This window comes from Cottoperca gobio, chromosome 9 (genome assembly GCF_900634415.1).
Source record: "Cottoperca gobio chromosome 9, fCotGob3.1, whole genome shotgun sequence".
NCBI classification, from domain to species: Eukaryota; Metazoa; Chordata; class Actinopteri; order Perciformes; family Bovichtidae; genus Cottoperca; species Cottoperca gobio.
In genome coordinates this window covers 22,880,849-22,900,895 of record NC_041363.1, presented here as the reverse complement: position 1 = coordinate 22,900,895, position 20,047 = coordinate 22,880,849, and the positions used below count along the sequence as shown (strand labels likewise).

At 40.4% G+C, this 20,047-nt stretch overlaps 2 protein-coding genes across 2 annotated transcripts in view; one reads left to right on the top strand and one right to left on the bottom strand.

Annotated features, from left to right (window-relative positions):
- Positions 1 to 1,047: 1,047 nt before the first annotated feature.
- fbp1a (fructose-1,6-bisphosphatase 1a) lies at positions 1,048 to 6,381 on the bottom strand. The gene is given in 8 exon segments (XM_029440471.1): positions 1,048 to 1,823; positions 3,582 to 3,701; positions 3,854 to 3,991; positions 4,081 to 4,143; positions 4,145 to 4,222; positions 4,422 to 4,514; positions 5,119 to 5,281; positions 6,112 to 6,381. Coding segments are annotated over 8 exon segments (1,020 nt in total). The 5' UTR covers positions 6,282 to 6,381; the 3' UTR covers positions 1,048 to 1,628.
- A 1,555-nt stretch (positions 6,382 to 7,936) lies between these two features.
- kank1a (KN motif and ankyrin repeat domains 1a) overlaps positions 7,937 to 20,047 on the top strand; it is a 60,783-nt gene continuing 48,672 nt past the window's right edge. Inside the window, 1 exon segment of the mRNA XM_029439661.1 lies at positions 7,937 to 8,174. The gene's annotated coding sequence lies outside the window, so the exon portion shown is untranslated.

Sequence of the window (20,047 nt, the reverse complement as noted above, 5' to 3'; positions counted from 1 at the left end):
CTGTGTAGTAAAAAGAAAAAAGAAAAGCAAAGCTTGCAGCATGTTAGACAACAGTAACTCAAAAAACTTGAGAGCTCGAATTTAAATGTTCTGTATTTTAACCACATTTGTTTGCACATGAGATGAGTTGAGTCTGGTGCTGCAACAATAAAGGAACAACTTTCTACATAACCAAGTTCACGTGGTGAACAATGAAGCTTCACTTATGTTAAAACATCCTGTTTTGAAAATGTCTGTAATGTTTTTTAACAGAAGTACAAGCATGTACACATAATACTGTAATATGTCAACAGTATTATAAACTAACTCTTAGTTTAAAGAGAGTTTTGATTAATTATTTTACGTTACTGAGCTAAAAGACACTTTGGTTGAAGACTGAGAGGGAGAAAGATGTGAGTTTATTATGAAGAGAGTAAAAGCAGACTCAGTTGGGAGGTTTTAGCACAACAGCAGCTCAACGAAGCTTTAAAGGTCAATTGGGCTCTGTGAGCTTCGACTGACCTTTAGCTCAAAGGTCGACCTCGCTGGATAAAGTATCTCTTAACCTTTGTTGATAGTATATCTTACAGATTTTTAATTTCTAAAACGCAATGACTTTATTTTTAGTCAATTTATTTTCTCTAGTCTTTGCTTATTCTAATTCAAACACCAAATGTATTATATACATTTCAAATAGTTTTGACCCCAAAATAATTAAATGATTCAACCTTCTATTTATTCGATGTCCCCACAGTGTAGCAAGACAGGGAGGAGTGTAAGTGACCCACTATCATTATTGAACCACAATGCAATCTGGCTCTAAACATTCAGGGAAGCGGTTTTCTTTGGGCCCTCTGCCTCTACTCAGTGGTTACATTGAACAGGTTTAAACTGTGATTCGTCCGTCCTGTTGTGACTTTTTGCATCCTAAAAGCATCCTCTCGGCCATCTGACTGTAAAAATCCAGTTGAGCGGATTCCAGGCTTTTGAGCTGTAATGTATATAAAAGGCTGAATGTTTAAGAGTTCTTAAAAAAAAACCAAAAAAACACTTTAGTTTCAAATTCTCAATGAATATACAAACTGCATGTTCGTGAGAAGATGCGACACATATTTCAAAACACTGATTTGTATTTATTGAGAGACTTCATTCCAAACAGAAGTTGTTCACATAATAAAAAGGCATCATGGTTTGTTTGCAGAGGTTTATATTTGGTCCTTCACATGACACATGTTCGTTCTTATTCAAAAAGGCACAACTGGAGGTAAACAGGAGGAAGGCTTCTGCTTTTATTTAAGTGCATTTGACTGTTTGGCACATTTGGTCTTTGGTAGTTTTTTGTGGAATGAGTTTTTGTGTAATTGAGCTCATGGTACAGTTTTCATGCTTTGCATTGAACCACCTTCCATCTATTATCCGTCAGCAGAACATGAACATTGCTGGTTTGGCATTAAAAACCTTATAACTACACATTTGTGTTTTAACTGAGGAAATCCCCTGACATTCTCTGTTATAAGAAACCATTTCAAACTCCACAAAATGTCATAAAAATGCATTTGCATCGAGTTTAAAAAGGAGGCAGACTTCCAGTTTGCAGTTACAAGGTTTTTGCTGCACAGGGAAGGTTGTGAGAGGGAGTCTGTGCGGTCTCACTTCTTCTTGCCATGTTTCTGGCAGATGGCGACGTACTCCAGGACGTCCTCGGAGGAGCCCATAGCCACGGGAGCCCGCTGGTGGATGCTATCGGGCTGCATGTCCAAAATGGGCTCGAAGCCGTTGGAGGCCATGCCGCCTGCCTGCTCCATGATGAAGGCCATGGGGTTACCTTCGTACAGCAGTCGCAGCTTTGGAGGAAGAGAGAAGAGGAATTTAGTTTTATATTATAATCGATACATCTATGGATGGTTCAGCACTTTCATACTCAGTCGACTGTCTCTCCATCCTTTACTATTATACTGCTAGCCACTGCTGCAGAATTAAATCTATTAACAGTAAAAGGCAAGAGGCAACCTCCGGATCTGAAAATTGAAGCCAATGGGGAAGTGCCTTAAACCTGCGTTCTCTTTAACGACCAGCAGGGAGCGACTCCACCTGCAGCAAAAACAGGTCCAGTTGTATAGAAGTCTATGATAGAAAAATTACCCTACTCACTTGATTCATTACCCCAGTAAACATTTTCCCTAATGAGGTCTCAATCAATACATTAAAGTACAATAAAGCAGGATGTTTATTTAGTAAATTATGGTCACATTTAAAGTAAAATAGACGATAAAGCAGGGTATGCTTTAGGGCGGGGCTACCTTGTGATCGACAGGTCGCTACCACACAACGTTGTCCAGTCCGAGTGTTGTTCCTGTTTTTGTCTTAGATTTTGAACTCTTTTACAGTGTTCATGAAAGTTAATTTTAACATTTTTGTCGCCTAAAAATGGTCACAACTCGACTTTTAAGTTAGTAGTCAGGTTTACATTGAAACTGTTTTTTCGTCACCATCAAAAGTTCACTTCCTAATGAGGAAAGATTACAGGAAGACAAACAGTTTCAACGTTCATATGGGCACCTGACTATTGTTTTAAGACTTGAAAACTAGTGAACCTTTCCTTTAAGACAAAAACAATGTAAGGATCGAACACAATCTGCCCATAAATATTCAATATGAAACGTTACATCTCAAGACTTCTCTTTTAAATCTTGCATTGATGAAGTTGTTTTTGTTGCCTTCATTATTTTATTTAAATATTTTCTCCTGTTTTATTGCATTTAAAAAAATTTTTTTTTATTAGTTTAGTTTTTTAATCTGTAAATTGTATGAAGTAAATCTAATGTTTGTCCTGAGTATAATAGCAAGTTAACTTTTATCATTCACGTTTGCATTTGTTGCGGCCACTGAGTGCAAAGAGCATCTTTGTTTGTGGACTGGGACTTATTTAAAAACAATTTTATTCTTATGTCTCTGCACTTTAAAAAACACCCACTGCACCCTCTGTCATTATAAGTCAGGTGCTTTCTACCCTTTTAAAATGTGACGACATCAGGTTTAGCTCAACCTTGCAAACAATGGAAGGATGTGGCGAGTAAAGACACAACATTGTGACACTTTCTTCAGTTTGCTCTCATGTCACAAGTGACACTGAATCTGTTTTTGATGGGAAATCCAACGCAAGATCAAAAGCCCGCAATAAAAATGATCCTATTTTGATAGGATCATCTGTGTAGCCAAAGCCTGAGATCACCTGTATTTTAAAATGTGTGTCTTCAGTAAGAGCAACAGACAGGCTTGAGAAATCAGGAAGTGTTGAGGGACAGACTAACACATTGTTGGTTTGAGTCTTTTCATGGGATTTACTGACAACAATAGAGTGCAACATCAGCGGCCTTATCCTTTAAGCCTGTTCACATGCGTGTAAACTGCAGGAGGCAGATCTCACCATGTTAACATGCAACTTTCACAGTGGAGGTTCATGTCTTTCTACAACATCCGTACACTTACTTATACATGGCTGCATTTGCTAAATTTGTATCATTCACTTTGTTTTAACATGGAACATTTGCTCCAGAGTTTGATTTGTGTGGGCGCAGCAGAACGCAGCAGTGGTTGCTTACCTTTCCTTGGGGGCTCTTCACATTTCCTGGGTATAAAAAGATGCCTCCATACACCAGCGTTCGGTGGACATCTGCCACCATGGAGCCAATGTAACGGGCGACGTAGGGCTCACTGCCATCCTACAGCCATTTAAAATGTTGCATTAGAACGCTACTTAAACTTAATGCATGTTGATTAATGTCCACTGTCCCCGATTAATAATATATACACATACAGAAACGCTACTATGCTTGAAGCTGTCCCCACACACACGGCCCCACGTCAGTCTTACCTGAGGGAACTTCTTCTTCTGCAGGTACTCTGTGACAGCGGGGTCAAAGTACTTCGCGTAACCTTCGTTCAAGCTGTAAATCTTGCCTCGCTTCTTGATCTTCACGTCTCGATCAACCAGGATAAATTCACCAATTGCCTGATGAGCAAAAGGCAACAACCCTCAGTAAAAAAAAACATCAAGATTTATTTTAACGTGAAAGACTGGGCCTTCAAGAGAGCACTAACTGGGTCGAGCATGAAGCAGTTGACTCCCTGGCCGGTGGAGATCACCATCATGGTGGCGCTGCCAGTAGAGGGCGTAGCCTGCCGCCACAAGGGTCCTGCCAGGCTGCAGGGCGTCCTTCTCACAGGGCTCATCATCTGTGGTCTGAGGGAAACAGTACACACTACTGTCATCATTCATTTATCATTCCAGCTGTCGTGGAACAAAGTTAGCCAACACCAGTGAAGCCCACTACACTTACATTTCTTTATTCATGCAAGTTTTCACATTTTTGTCTCTCATAAACAAGGAGTGATCTGTTTAGACAAAAACACATCATGGGGATTTTAACCTGCGTTAGTACCTTTTTGTAGATGCCAAAGATGGTCCCGATGGAGACGAGACAGTCGATGTTGGAGGAGCCGTCCAATGGATCGAAGCAAACAATGTATTTGCCCTGGAAGAGAAGAAGAGTGGAGTTTTTTTTCCTTCTTGGAAACAAACAAAAAGGTAAGTTTACATATACGTATATGTACTAGCTGGCAGTCTTTTTCTTCTTCCCTGTCTTTTGTTGGTGCATTGCTACATTGCTTGGCACTATTGCCACCACATACATCAGTGGTTTAGTGTGACACCATTGACAGTAATGTGCATTTGCTTCCTTGTGGGCGTGCAGGAGACAAACAAATAAGTCTGAAACTACACAGGGAACCTTTAACTGTCCCTACCTGTAACAATTAAATACAAGTTTTATAATTGCTGTGCAAGTAAAGAAAAGTACTTTAATATAACAGGAACTGAAACCCAAACTTTTTCTTACTAAACCAGTTGTATGGGATAAGATCCCATCAGGAACAGATCTGAAACACCCAGAGAAAACGAGATGATCCCGTTTTAGTCTGCTGACCCGTCATTCAAGGAGTGAGATCTCAAATAAATGAGCGCAAGTTTTCCCAAGGGTCTAAAGAAACCTCAAACAGCCTCAGGTGCAGCACAATATCCCAAGTTTTGTTTCAGCATTTCAAATCAAAGACAATTCTTTCTCCACCGGTCACACTCACCCTCGTTTCTGGCTCTATAATAATAGCTTTCTCGTTCTCCTCAGACACCAGCACACAGGAGGTGAAGGACGACTTGATCATGTTGATGATCAGATCGTTGGACAGAATGTCCAGCTTCTTCACCTGGTCACCAGTCACATTGGTGCCGCCAGCAATGCCATAACTGAGGAGACATGAGCGATAAAAACAGTTACAGTGAGGGGGAAAAGTCATGAAACTGAAAACTGGTATTAAAAAAGGAATTTCAGTGATAAAAATCTCACTTCATAAGGAATAAAATCATGATAACGAGAGTCTCCCGTTAAGAGGAAGGAAAAAAGAAAACCTGCAAGTGACGCATGACACTGCATTTCTCAAGTGGAGTGGTGAGTTGGTGATTGAGTAAAGCACTACACAGACCACTCAAGTGAAGTCTGAATAATCAGCCACAAGAGTCTAGTGCATGAAAAAGATTTCTGCTCATGTAGGTCACATGAAAACAATACAACAAATACAAAATTATAAAATCTACGTTTATATTAAGAGAATATGTCTTTTTTGCAATAGATACTTTTCTTAACCTACCAGAAAAGACACTGCAAGGTAGCATCAGTAAAACAGAGTTAAAGTAGACCAACACAGCACAAAGTATTGATATAATAAGCACAAATACAAACTATTAAAAAACAGTCATTCAAAATTATGGAGAGAATGACAACAAAAAGACAGGACAAGGAAATAAAGCGGTGGTAAAGCAGACATACATGGATTTCTCCAATAGACCCAGGCAACAAGGCTGCACATAATAACCAACACTAAATATTTGTTGTTGCAATAAATTGCATGTGGACTAAGGAGGCGTGGTCATCTCAGGTATGCGCTTCCTGATTGGCGCACAGAGAACCTGAAACTCCTGCTCAGTTTGTGCCAGCGTGGATGGCTGCATGGCTCTGTAAGAACTGTGGTACTTTATAAACAAAAATGATATCTACTCAGAGAGAAGTGTTTACTCACAGGTGGGCGATCCCAGCTTTTCGCACAGCGCTGGAGATAGCCTTCACAGCCGTGCACAGCGAGTTGAGCAGCGTTGTGAGCTCCCCGGTGCCTTTCGCCTTCCTGCCCTCCTCCATAACGAACCGGGTCATGGTCACTACGTTGGTGTCGAAGACTGCTTGGTCAGTCATTGTGGCAGATGCTCTCCTGCAGCCTGAGAGAGTGGAAGTTGCCGGAAATGCTTCAGGATTTAAATGCTCTGCAACGCGGAACTGGATTAGAGGGTGAAGACATGACGGGCCAATCCAGAGCGGCACGAGAGGTGTGGCCCCTCTGGAAACACTACCCGTTTTGTACAAACTAATGATGAAATGATAGTGTTGTCATGCTCGAATCCAAACTGTCGTTGCCCAAGGCAGGAGGTTTGATTGTTTGCTTAAACAGTTTCATAATGTTTAATTCTGAAAGTTTTTTGTCCCAGGTCTGTCTGTGTCTGTCTGTCTAGGCCTGATCTCTAATAAAAAAGGTTATTTAATCTCAATTAAACTTAAAAAAAATGAAGAGCATGAGGAAAACATAGACTTCATCCTACATTTGATTCTTTACTGGAAAGGCTCATTAATCTGCTACATGACCCATTATATAGGTCCTGACTTTAAAGTCTAGGTGTTAGCCTCAAACCATCTCTATGTAATTAATTACATGGTCACCAAAATGCTTAATAACATTACATATGTTGTTCTTTCAGTATATTGTTTTATGATTAAGCTTTAGGTATTAGCTTGTAGTGGAAGAAGTACTCAGATATTGTACTTAAGTAAAAGTAGGCATACCACAGTGTAAAATACTCGGTAACAAGTAGCCTAAATGTCATGCATTCAAAACTTTACTTACGATAAAGTTAAAAAGTATTTACAATATAGCCTACTTAAAGTATGAAAAAATGTAGGCCTAGTGGACAAAGTAGCCAACCATAAAATGGAAACACTAAAGTAAAGTACAAGTACCTCAAAAGTGTACTCAAATGCAGTGCTTGAGTAAATGTACTTCCCACCACTGCTTGTAGTGAAGTAAAACCACAAATAGGTTAATGCCTATATATAAACTTTTCATACTATTATCACAGTGACATTTTTTAAAAGGTGTAGAAAAATGCTGTTAAAACACCACAAGATGGCGGTCCTTGGCCAGTCAACCTCGCGAGGGACGCTGACTCTTTGCTCTGTCCCAATTAAACTGCAGGTGTGTTTTGGTACCCTAGAATATCTTTCAAATATTAACTTTATAGCTTCACGTGTATGTTTTTTTTGAATTATCAAATATTACATGACATTAAACTGAGCAATCACAGAAACTGAGCCACACAAAAATCTGCACTTGACTTCACTGTGACAATTAAGACACATTCATATTAATGCGCCACAAGAAAACCTCCCCATTTAAGATTCCAAGAACTATATTTTTTTGCGGAAGATTAACTGTTAACTGTCACTACATAAAAGTCTCAAACATATTTACTGGCTAAAAATCTGTAATGTTACTATTCAATTAACAGGTATTATAGTCTCCTTAAAGCAAATAATGTCTCGACTTCTTGCTCACTGGTTAGATAAAGTGAACATGAACCAGAATCACTTAAATAGTCTTTAGATTAGTTAACAAAAAACTATGGTAGCTCGTTTTCAGCTAGCATGGAAGTACAACTGCTTTAACTTTTCACCAGGAAAGCTACAGAGTAAATATTATGACAGTAAAAAAGTAGGCCATCCTTGCAGCAGGTAAGCAAGCTACACCTGTAGCTTTAGCACTCAGTCATAGCAACACAATCAGGGGGGCAGCGACTGCGCATGACCGCGGCTGAACGACTCGCTGCTGAGGCGGATAAGTACAAAGAGGCTGCTGGTGGTGGTGCAGACGGGACATGCTGTGTGCCACGGGGCTGAAGTATAACCTTGTTGAAGTTTTACGTTAAGTTACTACCTCAACTGGACGATTTGTCCTCCAAGAATTTAACTCCAAGGGCAAGCAGAGAGGAGGTGTTGCATTCAAGTCCAAAAACAGCGTGTGGAGACATTTGGCGTCGGGTAAGTTAAACGCTTTGCAGTCGCGGAGAGCTTCTGATATACTAACTTCATCGTCCTTAAAGCATTCAAGCTTTTTGTTGCTATTTTTGTCAATAAAAGCGCGTACAAGTGTTTTCTTTGGTAAATTGGATCAGCTCAATGTGTCCTCGATGCATGTTCTGGGTCAGGTGGTCCTGCAGCGACCAGACCAGACAATCCTATGAAGCGCTGCTGGTTAAGCAGGATTATGTTTAAAGTCATATGGTGTTTGTTGTACCTTCTCCTTATGGTAATCTGGTGTATTCACCCCGACCAAACAAAGCTTGTTCCCGCCAGACAGTCACAGGTGTCATGGAAGTGTTGGAAGAATCACACATGCTGAACTTTGAGCTCCAAGTGCAGGGGACTGTGGGAACGTTTGCTTATTCGTTCAAGATGTAACGTGTAGAGTCTCCTCTTTTATTATTTATTATTTGCTTTTGAGAGCGTTTTTGAACATTGACCAATCTCTCTCATGTGATTTTACTAATCCCTCACCATTATATGACCCACGCTGACTCATTTTTAACCATGCATTAACAGCTTAAATCAGGTCCCACCAATAGATTTGCAGGTTCCAAACACCCTGAACTCAAGCCTCTTAAAGAATAATTTTCTTTGTGGGCTGTCTTCAACGTTTGAAATGTTGATGCAGTATTGTTGGTCATATCCAGCCTCCAAACCACACTGCAGAGTTAAGTCTTCTGATTTGGCATGCCACTACCTATTTTCTTACTGCCAGAGGTTGAAGCAGGCAGATGAAAGCTCTGCTAAAGCATTTTAGGAAGAATGGGAGGGATATAGACCTGGATGGTGGTCCCTATTGTGCTGGTGGAGAGCTGGGGTCATATAGAGGGCTCTTCATCTCTGGGCTCTGAGGCTTTCCCACTTTTCTTTAGCGATAAAGCACTGAATTGATATGTCAAGGGGAAGAATATGTGCTCTGTGACATCAGTTTAATGAAATTCTTCGGCTTCCAGTGTGGCACTTTTGGGCATATCCCTGAATCCATTTTTCTACACTTGGGTATAATAAGAATACAGATTACAGACGGAGCTTTCATCGAAGGAGACCAAACAAAGCATTCCTTCAGACATAAAAGTGCCAACCTGCTGTGGCTTTGGTGAACCTGGTGATCTTTTGTCAAGTCAATTTTGGGATTTTTATTTTTTAATAAATCCTATTTCCCAGGTGCTAAACTCAATGGCAATTTAACTGTCTTAATTTCTGCCAATAGTTTATGGTTTAATTTATTTAGCCATGAAAACACAGTGCTATCATCCTAATCAAACATGTTGCTTACAAAATGTAAGTTATAAAAAACGTTCTCCTGACCTCATGTAAAATCCCAGATCTACACGAGTACTACACACTTGCTTAAAAAGCTTATCCACTGATTTCAGCCATGTAAGTAAGTTTAAACAACACCTAATTCTTTACACAAAAGGGCAATGAACACGTGTAGAGACAAAATATAAAATCCTTTTTAGATCATGAGAAACACCTCTCGGTATAAAGTTATACATTTCAAAGGCAGCGCAAACTGCAGCCTCCAAAATGACAATAATATAAGAGTTTCAACAAGAAGTGAACATTAAATCTTCATGAAGATAGGATTTTCTGCAGGGCTGTTGTCTTCAACTGTATTACATTTGTCCTCTGCAGGAGAGCCAAAAAGTTTTGTTTTGGACACTGCAACCAGCAGCTTAGTCTTGTTTTGCTACACCCAAAGCAAGACGTCAGTATGTTGTCTGTCTGTCCATCTGTCTGCACATTCTGGAGACTGAATAACTTGAAAACACTGCATGGCAGTATTTGACTTTTTCTGACATATTGCTGTCAAAGTAATGTCTTTTTAACATTTAGCCATAGTTGTCCGTTATGTTTATTGTATACTTGTATATAAAGTTTTTTTTGTTTGTTGTGAAATATCAGATAATTAATGGTGTTCAGAGGAACTATTTATTAGCATCACATTGCTTTAGCGTGTGGTCACACGTGCCTCTCACTTATTTCACTGCCATTTCTTAGCTTGTTCGTACTGTAACAAGCTTAGCGTTAAAATCTGTACATTGTGCATGTCCTGCAGCAACACCCAGAGCATTCCACAGCCTCTCACTGATTTTCCCGCTAACGTGTAAGCAGATCGGGTGGAAGCACAGCCTGGCGTCGGTTGGTACATCAGGCTTAGCGGCGCTCTGAGTCCACATCATCAGGGTTGGTCAGTCAGCCTATGTGGACATATGGCAGAGGTCTCTCAATTAACACCTTAGTGAGACAACCCTTCTGTCCACAAGATCAAAGCTGGGCCTCCTCTGCTCAGATGTGTCAACCCCCCCACCCAGCGTCCACCTCCCTGTGATTATGACTCTCATCCCTCCAGTGTTTGTTTAGAGAAAATGACTTCCACTCCACTGCCCCGTCTGAGTGGGTTGCATGTCAATTCTGACCCTGCTTTTCTTGCAGCTGTACTGTTTTTGTGGAATCCTCGCCGTAGTGTTTCCTCTGTAATTTTATGTAGAGGGAATGCTGAGTTGTAATTTTAGTTTTGGTCGAACATCTGTGCTTGCTTCTGTCCCATTTGCCCTTGTCTTGCATGTTTTTAGTGCTTAAAATACTGTTTTCTTGGCTGCCTTAACTTGAAAAGATGATTTTTTTTTTTTTTTTTTTTTCTGTCCTCCACTCTCACTGGTGTCCGTGTTAGACTGCGGAGGTGAAGGGAGTTGATACAGCTGTTCAGATCTTTAAGTGTGGGATGAAGACTTACATGAGCCTCAGGGACTGCCCTGTTATTACAAGATCAAAACTACTTTGAACAGAAGATCCACTGAAACAAAACAATTGGAGCTCACTGCAAAAACCAAATCTCACTGAGAACTGTAGGAAAAAGTACACATTTGACAAAAGTTAAATCTGTTTATTGAGATATAAGATACAATTGGAGATCACATAAGTAGCCTCTAGGTATAAACATGTGAAGTCTAAAACAACAAGGCCGCCAGCACAGCAGAGTTTACATGGAGGACTAATAAAAAGAAAAGCCAAGCTTCAAGGAATCCTCCTAAAAGATTTGCAGGGGCCTGGGGCAGCTGCCAGGCCACAACCTCGCATTGTTTGCGAATTTACTAGGAAGTCATTATTGGACTGATCAAAGCTCTGGCAGAAGTGCTTAAAAATCTTTTTTAAATCTGTGCTTGCTGGAGTTTAGAGGCTTAACAGAGTCAGAGATCGATTGGGAGACATTTGTGTGCGCTCATTGATCACAAGTATTGCATAGAAGGCTCTGTAATAGCTTGTGATTTATTTTCTTCCTGGGAATGTCTCCACAGATGCCCAGTTTTTAATTACATGAAAGGGCTTTTATCAGTGGACCATAAGCTCAATTTGTGTTGCCTCATTCGGCGAAGGTATGTGACTTAACAGACAATAAAGTACATTTTATCAGAATAGAAATCTTTTGAGATTAATAATTTCACTACAGTTTACATTTTCGAGAGATTTCTTGGTCTGGATAACCGATGGAGACTCCACAAAGTTACTGGACCTGGTGAAGAAATAAGAACCCTGTAAAATGGCCATTTATCATTTCACTACATGTTTTTGTATTGATTAAACACGAGATGTGCTCACCAACTAACATGTGTTAGTTGGTGAGCTTTAGATGTGCTGGGAGGTGGATTCTGTTACCGTTGGACATCGGAAACTGTGAGAAACCGCTAGCTTGGCTGTATTTAAGCTAAGTCAGCATCACATTTAGCGTACAGACGAGTGTTATCTAACTCTCGGTTAGAAAATAAATAAGTATTTCCCAAAATGTTGAACTTCTCTCTTAAACTCTTCTTCCTGGTGCCAAATTAGGTCAAATTCAGTTGACCTAAAAAAGTAGTCTGTCCATTTTCCATCCACCCACAGGGCCGCTAATGTGGCTATAGACTTTAAGTATGATCCTTAAAGATACTGTAGGTGTAATATAGTGCAATGCAAGAAGACTGTTTAGAAATGTTTGTTTTATGAACCGAATTTTCAAACTTCCCTACTTTCACTCTGGCTTTTTTTATGGCTCTAGTGCTCGTTTTGTGTCTAATTATAGCTTTATGAGAGGAAGCTGTTGTCTTGCTGATGGTAGGCTTGATAACCTCTTCTGCCCTTAAGGCCTGTAGAGCTGAAGTCCCCGTCAGTGGCGTCTGCTGAGGGTTGTGGACTGAGTTAATTTAAATTATTGCAAACCTGCATTTTAGCTGGTGCACCACCTACAGTCACTGAGGCATTACAGAATAACAGACAGACGAGTGTGCAACACTCTAATTAAATATCACAATATTCTTGACTGAAATGTTCCCATCTATGTTCCCTCTATGGCCTTCCATCTTTGTGAGGATCCTGTCATTTTAACCACTTGAAGAATTGTTAGAGGTGACGGTCCTGCATGCTTCAACTTGTGTGAGATTTCTGTGGGGAGGTAAATTGTTGTGGTGATCATAAATGAGTATTTCTCTGTGAAGCTGGGATTAACCTCGGCTAAACCGTGAAGTGTGCTTCAACAAAGTTTTGTTTCTTGGTATGTTAATCCCTTTCTTTCATTCATGCCTCCTCCCAGTCATCATGTGCCATTTGTATCAAAGACGATCGGTAGGGATAATTGACATTAATTTAGTTTGAATGAGGCTTTTCTTCCCCGGGTCTCAACTGAATCGTGGTTCTTGAGCCATTTCCCCAACTTTTGCATACGAGTTTCCTCATGAATACCTACTAAGTTGTTTACTGAGTAGATATTATTTGACCTACCTTTTCATAAACATTTCTTGGAAAGCTTTTTTCTTTTTCGGAGTTAGCATATCTCTTATGAAGAGTTTCATTGTCAACCGTGCTTGTAGTGGCCATGACTTTGTACTTTACTCTGATCTCTGCTAAAGCTAATGGGTTAATCCTGCAAAACCAGTTAATTACACACTGAAAAGAAAAGTCTCACTGCTTGACGAGGCTTGCTGTAAATTATTGTTTTGATATTTGACCACAATGGGAGGAGTGGCAGAGAAACTGAATGTGTTGAGGCACGACGATTATCTTTCACTGCCTTACCCATGCTTGAAGACAAATGCAGATGAATTTCACTTTTCTTCAATGCTGAAGGCTCTGTTGAGATATTGGCTTATACTCTATTGATTTTGTACAACTTCACCTCCTGCCAAGGTGCACGGAGAAGGGAAAGCGATCTTCACTTTTAGTTTTAAGATCTGATTTCTTTATTTACTTCTCAATACAACGCTGTTGAAAAAACGCAACACTTGGAAAAGACCCCTCAAATGTAATGGCTTAAAGGGGAAATGTACAACATTCAGAGCATATCTATGAGTCAGAGACTGGGATGGGATTGCCTCCACATGGCTCTCAACATGGACATGACTGAGCCGTTAGCTGCTGTGCTGACAGTGCTAACGGGGTTAACCTCGGGGGGGTACAGGAGTTTGAGTGTTAGGCCACCATGGGATAGGACTGTTCTCAGGGTAACTATTTGGAAAAAAACGTAAAAGCCATACCATTGCACTTGGGTAACAATATTCCTTCATTACAATAAATTTGGTGTTTTAAGTGTTTAATTGAAAGATTTTTTCTGTATGTTTTTTTTTTAATAACCGCTTCTAAAGCCTGCTATACAAGTACCTATACTAATTACTAAAGATACTGTAAGCATCTCTACCTTGTTGCAGCTCATCTTATTTCTCTTCTCATCCAAGATGTGAGACTTGGAGCTGAACAGCCGCTCACTGTCCGTGCTGGTGTACGGAGCACATATTGCTGGAAAACAGAGCCCATTATTTCTCTGACAGACTAGATTTCATTAATCTTTCTCCGAGACGGTGTAATAATTCCATGAGTCAGACATTTTCTTTAATTTCTATTTGTAAACAAACCACACATGAGTGTGCCCTCGCGTCATGCCGGTCGTTTCCAGCGAGTGGCTTCTTCTTCTCTGCTGTGTATGCCATGTCCGAGTCCAACCACAAATGACTAAAACAACATTTAGCCAGCACAAAGTTGATGCAACACTGACTGCAGTCAAAAAGGCGAATATCGGCATCTTTTTAAATAGTTTTAGATGCGTTTGAGTGCATTCCTATTGTGCAGAACTTGTGCATTGTGTACTAAGTGAGTATCATGGACCGGCAGGGATTAAACCAGCTGTCCTGTTACTGCTCCATTTATCCTAACTAGACGTCCACAGTACTTAAAGCTGTCTCTGTCTGTGTACTCGGCGACCTCAGTGAATTTGAAGTGATGCAGAAATGATGGAGATCAGTAATTTGTATTTACAAAACTTCCACGTCTACCTTTTGTCAGAGGGAAGTGTCAGTTGAGTAGAAGCAGCTCACCCTCAGCTTCTCATTATTCCTTCAGAACTACTTGTGAATGAAAGGCAAGCCGTCTGAAAAGGGAGGCGTGAAGAATCCTGCCTGTTTCTTGTACGTTAAGCAGGACAAGGCAGGTGCAAAGAGAATTCAGGGCTCAATTGATACTGTGATAATCCTTCAGCTATGCAGGCATGCACAGACTTTGTCTGTGAAGTTGAAGCATTCCACATGAAGGGAATCTGATTCAATTTAGGCAGAACTCAACTCTTATCAAAAGGCTCATCAGGTGGCATGCTAGCCTTGTTTACCAAAAGTTTATGAAATTATATACTTTACCATTGGCTTCGTTTGGTAGTTTTACTAGCTCTTAATGCAATGGAAGTCTAAACATGGCAAGAGATAAACAAAATGTTCCCAAACCTTTACCAGCTTAAAGCGAGTCTATGCAACTTATTTCTGAACAGCAAAGTCCTGTCCGTCTGTAACTGTGTGTCCTATTGCTGTTGTGTCTTGACCGGTCTCTCTTGAGAATGAGTTTTAATTCTCTAAAGGCCACTATTAATTAATTTATTGAAAAAACAAATCGAGCCTTGACGGTGGCATGTTTCACTCTCAAAAGAAAGCATTTGGGTGAAGTATCACTTGAGAGGTAAAGCATACTTTTACAAGAAAAGCTCGTGCAGCCTTTTTACCCAAGGGTTATTGGAAACACCCCCCAATTTCTCCACACCTTCATTGTCCTCCACACCACAGGCTGTTGAATTTGGCTCCTGCCGGGGATGCCACCGTTTACGGCTGAGAGAACCCCAGAGCCTCGGCCCACTAGCCACCAGGCTGCTCATGTTACTCCCTCACTGGCTGGCATTGTCGGGTTACAGTGTGTTTGGTGTCTGAGCGGCTGTGTTGTGATTGGCTCTTGCTCTGCCATGTGAGGCAGCGTAGGGTGACGTCTCCATGTTAATCCTTCATTTCTCTCTGGGCTTTTTTTCTCTGGTTGTACTGGGAGCTGTCTGTAAGATGCAGCTGAGGGGAAATGCAATCACACAATAACTTTGAGACCTTTCAGCCGTGAGGAAGGTGAGTGCACAATAGTTTCTCATACAACTGTTGCACATTTTCTTTTATTTGTAATTTGCATGCTCTGTGCTGCCACTGAATGCAACTCTTATCTCACGATAACTTCCAGAGACCGCAGGAAAAATGCGACTAAATGACTTCTTCTATACGATTAACCACTATGAACATACGTGTATTGAAAGTTGATTGTTAAATGGAATAACATCAAACTTGCTGTTAAATATTTGTCTGATTGTCTAGTATGTTGGGGGAAATGCTGATAAGCCAGAGTTGCACAGTTGTTATCTGTGAGATGGTGTGAACTGGTTTGAGGGTCTAGTCGGGGATTAGAGCGTTAGTAGTCTGTTGTGTCTACAGCTGCTGCGCTACACATTCCCAGTGAGGATCCAGGCACTCTGACCTTATGGCTGGCTGGGGCTCCACCTCTTTGGCTGTGCAAAAATTTACATGTTGTGGACTTAACATGACACCGGCTGATATTACTGTTTTAGGTGTTTTGTTGTTTTCCAAACAACCTCTGTTGCGTTTGGTTCAGGCTGGTGTGGAAGCTGTCAGTTGAGTTCTAGTTCTAAACAAATAACCAGACCAAGACATCCTTTTATTATTTGTTAAGTTTGTGGTATCAAAGCAAAAGTGTACCAACCACAGGATTTTATAATGGTAGATTATTTGAGTTCAGAAGCTAAACTCAATTATGAACCACAAGACTCCTGTTGTTGCTCTTGTGTTAAACTTGTGGTCCAATTTGGACAAAAAAGCTCATACTAAACTATTTATTTGACACCAGTCAATATGACTTCATGTTTACTCCTCTAGGTTTGCTAGTAGTCAGTGTGAAATACAAAACGGAGCAGAAAACTAAGTTGGTAGGTAGTCTGTAGTGTCCGAAGAGTATGTAGCCGTGCTCGCGCCTCAGAGGCAGCACAAAAAATGGAATTGGCATGCATCAAATCTTAACACTTAACCATGATCTCCTGGAAAAAAATGTATACAAATAATTGCGACTGGCACTGAAGTTTTGGATTGTGCCTGTGTTGAAGGCCCATGGTCCCTTGCTTGTGGAAAAAACAAAACAAAACGGGTGACCGACGCACTGCAAAAACTACAGGTCAGCCATACGTGACCCTAACGCCAACCTGCTGAGATTCCTTTTTGATGTGCACTGGGTTATGCAGTGGGTTATGTTTTATCCAACTGGAGAAGAAAGTCTAGCTTGAGGAAATAAGAAGCTGGAATTACTTGTTGCTTCACAAACTGTGGATGTCATGACATCAACCCAACTTTCATTCTTTGGGAAGACAGTAACTTCCCCTCCATGAGAAATGCATCATGATAAAGAGTTGTGTCACATCCACATGACATTTTGGAAATAAGGCCTTTAAGCTTTTTTTTTTTTAACATGTCATCACATTCTCTTAACTTTAAAGTGAAGTCATCAGACAACCTGATAACCTTTCCTCTAATTAAAGTAAATATCCGCTGGTCATGTAACAAATGCTACCGTCGGGTGAAGACAACACTCTTACAGTGCTCCTTAAATCCCGAGCAAAGCTGTCTTTTCCCAGTCTAAGGTCTTTCATAAAACCTTACGCCTTTTTCATTCAGTGTAGAAACAGCTTTCCAAAGAAGAAGGTTGGGCGTTTCTCAGTAAACTGTAAAACTGCAACAGTAAATTATTTCCTCTTGCGGTCAGTGGGCCTTTGTTTACAATGGAGTTTGGCTCCCTGGTGACACCATTGATCTTATCTGCTGTGGTTAAAGCTTCTGTGCACATGAAGGCCTGCTGTCAGCACACGCACCATGTGGGGAGCGTTTTTAATATGAGGCTGCGTTTGTTGGAGGCTGCATTTCAACATCCCACGTTAATTATAGTGAGAACATACTTGTGTGTTCTGTAATCAACACATGGGCGACTGTCATGATTTGCGGTTTTATTTGTAAAAGTTTTTGTTACTCTTGGGTTCACTTTACTTAAACTACTTCACTAAGACTGTGCGGTTGTTAGTAACGTGAAGGATGTTGTCCCCATGTTGTTTGGCTGCGTGACTTTTAGTCCTCATCACTGTGCTGTGGTGGAGTCGGCTTGACAATGGCCCCGCACCCTCTCTCAGGTTTCAGTTTCCACAAAGTGAGGGGCAGATCACCGTGGCAACGCCGTCCACAGGTTCACCGACCTATCCCATGTTCCCCCTGAGGAGTGTCGTGCACGACTGTGCCTCCTCTGCCAGCCGTCTGTGAACGAAGGATGGGCTTTTGTCAGGCCAAGACAAGTTGTTCTGAGAATTTTTGTTTTTTGGTACAGCCTTTAACAAAGCTTTCCATCATTAGCATGTAGTATTTGAGACGAGAGTTGTGTGCGTTCACTCATTCATAACTACACTGGATCAGGCCTGTCACGATTTGATTTTTATTGCCCCAGAATCATTTCTATAAACTATATTCTTGTCATTCTAAGACCACTGATGTAATGATATCAGTGGCATAACAATATCAGAATATTGGGCTCTGTGAACAAACATCGCACATATAGATGGATAACATAATTATCAGTTTCAGCTTCATTTTCTAGTTTTCATTCTCATGCGTGTTTGGATTTAAAATGTTACCTTTTTTTTTTTTTTTTGTCAAACGGCAACAAACAGTTTTAGCTCTCGTATCTTGTAATGGTTTAAAATGTCATCCTCTATTAGCACTTTTTATTGAGATAAGTAGCCTTTTATTTACTGGAGGGTCTTAATTACAGTTAAATAATGTGGCACTAAAAAGCTGTAGATGGGTAGTTTCCCGGCAGTCAGGAGCACGTTTAACTGGCTGTTGAAAGTCGGCCTGTTTTGTTTATTCAAATTTAGAGATGGTGCTTCCTCTTTAAATAACTTGGCTGGGTCTAACATTTTACTTGTTGGGATAAAAGGCAGATTTGGAGTTGAGATACTGCAACATGTGGATCTCTGAAATAGCAGTTTATTATATATTGAAATGAGACATGATGAAAAAAATAATCATATTTTTAAATACAGCGATGTATACTAAATCCCCTACCCAGTGACCTTCATACAACAGACATGTGTACCCTGGCTTGCTAACTCCTACCAAACTTGGCCTGTAAGCTCCCGTTAGCGTAACTACAATGACAAAGCAGCTGATTGTGACTTGGAATTGTGATTTTTAAATTGGTAGCCTCTCGCTTTAGTTATTTAGCTAGGAAAAAGAAGCTAACTTGGCTTTTTTTCTTGTTTCCTCTTTGGTTGCTCAGCTATCAGGAGCTAGCTGGTTAGCACACAGGATCTGTTTGATATATTTTACTGTTATTTATTTATTCATATCATTTATTTCCAAACATAAGCTTCTCATTTATAGTAGGCAATCCTTGATTTGACCTGCTGAAATGATGGCTGTCCCTGGTTTAGTATCAACAGTGACTGATTAATGGTAATTCAACAAGTTGAACAAACAACAAAATGAAATTCTGTTGTCTTTTTACAATGTACTCTGTAGACTTGAGTTTCTATTATACCTTCAATGTGGACGTGTCTCCGGTTGACTAGTCTGAAAATTAAAACCCTGCATAATTAATTAATTCAATTCAATATTTTGAAGAGTGATGAGGATCACTCTTGAGCTCATATTGGGAGGACATTTTAAACAAACATGCATGGTGGTATATTGTTTCAGACAAGTTTTGACTACAAATATAATAATTTCTTTGACTGTACCTCCTATCTGTTCATTGTTTATACAGCTAACCTTCCTTCCTCTCTCGTCTCGTTTTGCATATTCAGTGACATCTGCCACCAGCTAATGCTGATTGTTCCTGCCTTCCAGCTTTGCTGAAATAATAGCAGCGCACCGGTCACCACTCGAGTCAATATTTGTTCATGGACAGCGCCTTCTGGGCAGTTTGTGTCTGTCTGTTTTTATTAGACGGTTAGTAATGTGGATTCACATGTATCAGAATATTCAATGTAAAAAAGGGTAGGTAAAATTAGGTGTGTGTATATATACATTTCCCCCCCCCCTCTGATTAATTCCTTATTTATTTTTAATGTTGATTCTTTTTGGTAAATTGTTTAAAAGGGGCCGAAATAAATTACTACAGTTAATTTGTCCAAAGCGACTTACAATAAGTGCAAACGGTCATGAGGATACAACTCCGAACAGCAAGAATCTTGCGAGTACTTCAGCTTCAAATAGGTACAATTGTTTAATTGCAGAACAATAGCTTCAAAGCCAAACAAAAGTGCAACATACAAAGAACATAATTATTTTTTCTCCTCTTGATTTGTACAATCGAACAAGGTCTGCTGTCCTGACATCAATGGGGGAGCTCGTTCCACCATTTTGGAGCCAGGATAGCAAACAGGCGGGTTTTATTTGAGGGGAATCTGGGTCCCACTCACAGTGAGGGAGTGGCGAGCCGATTGGCCGATG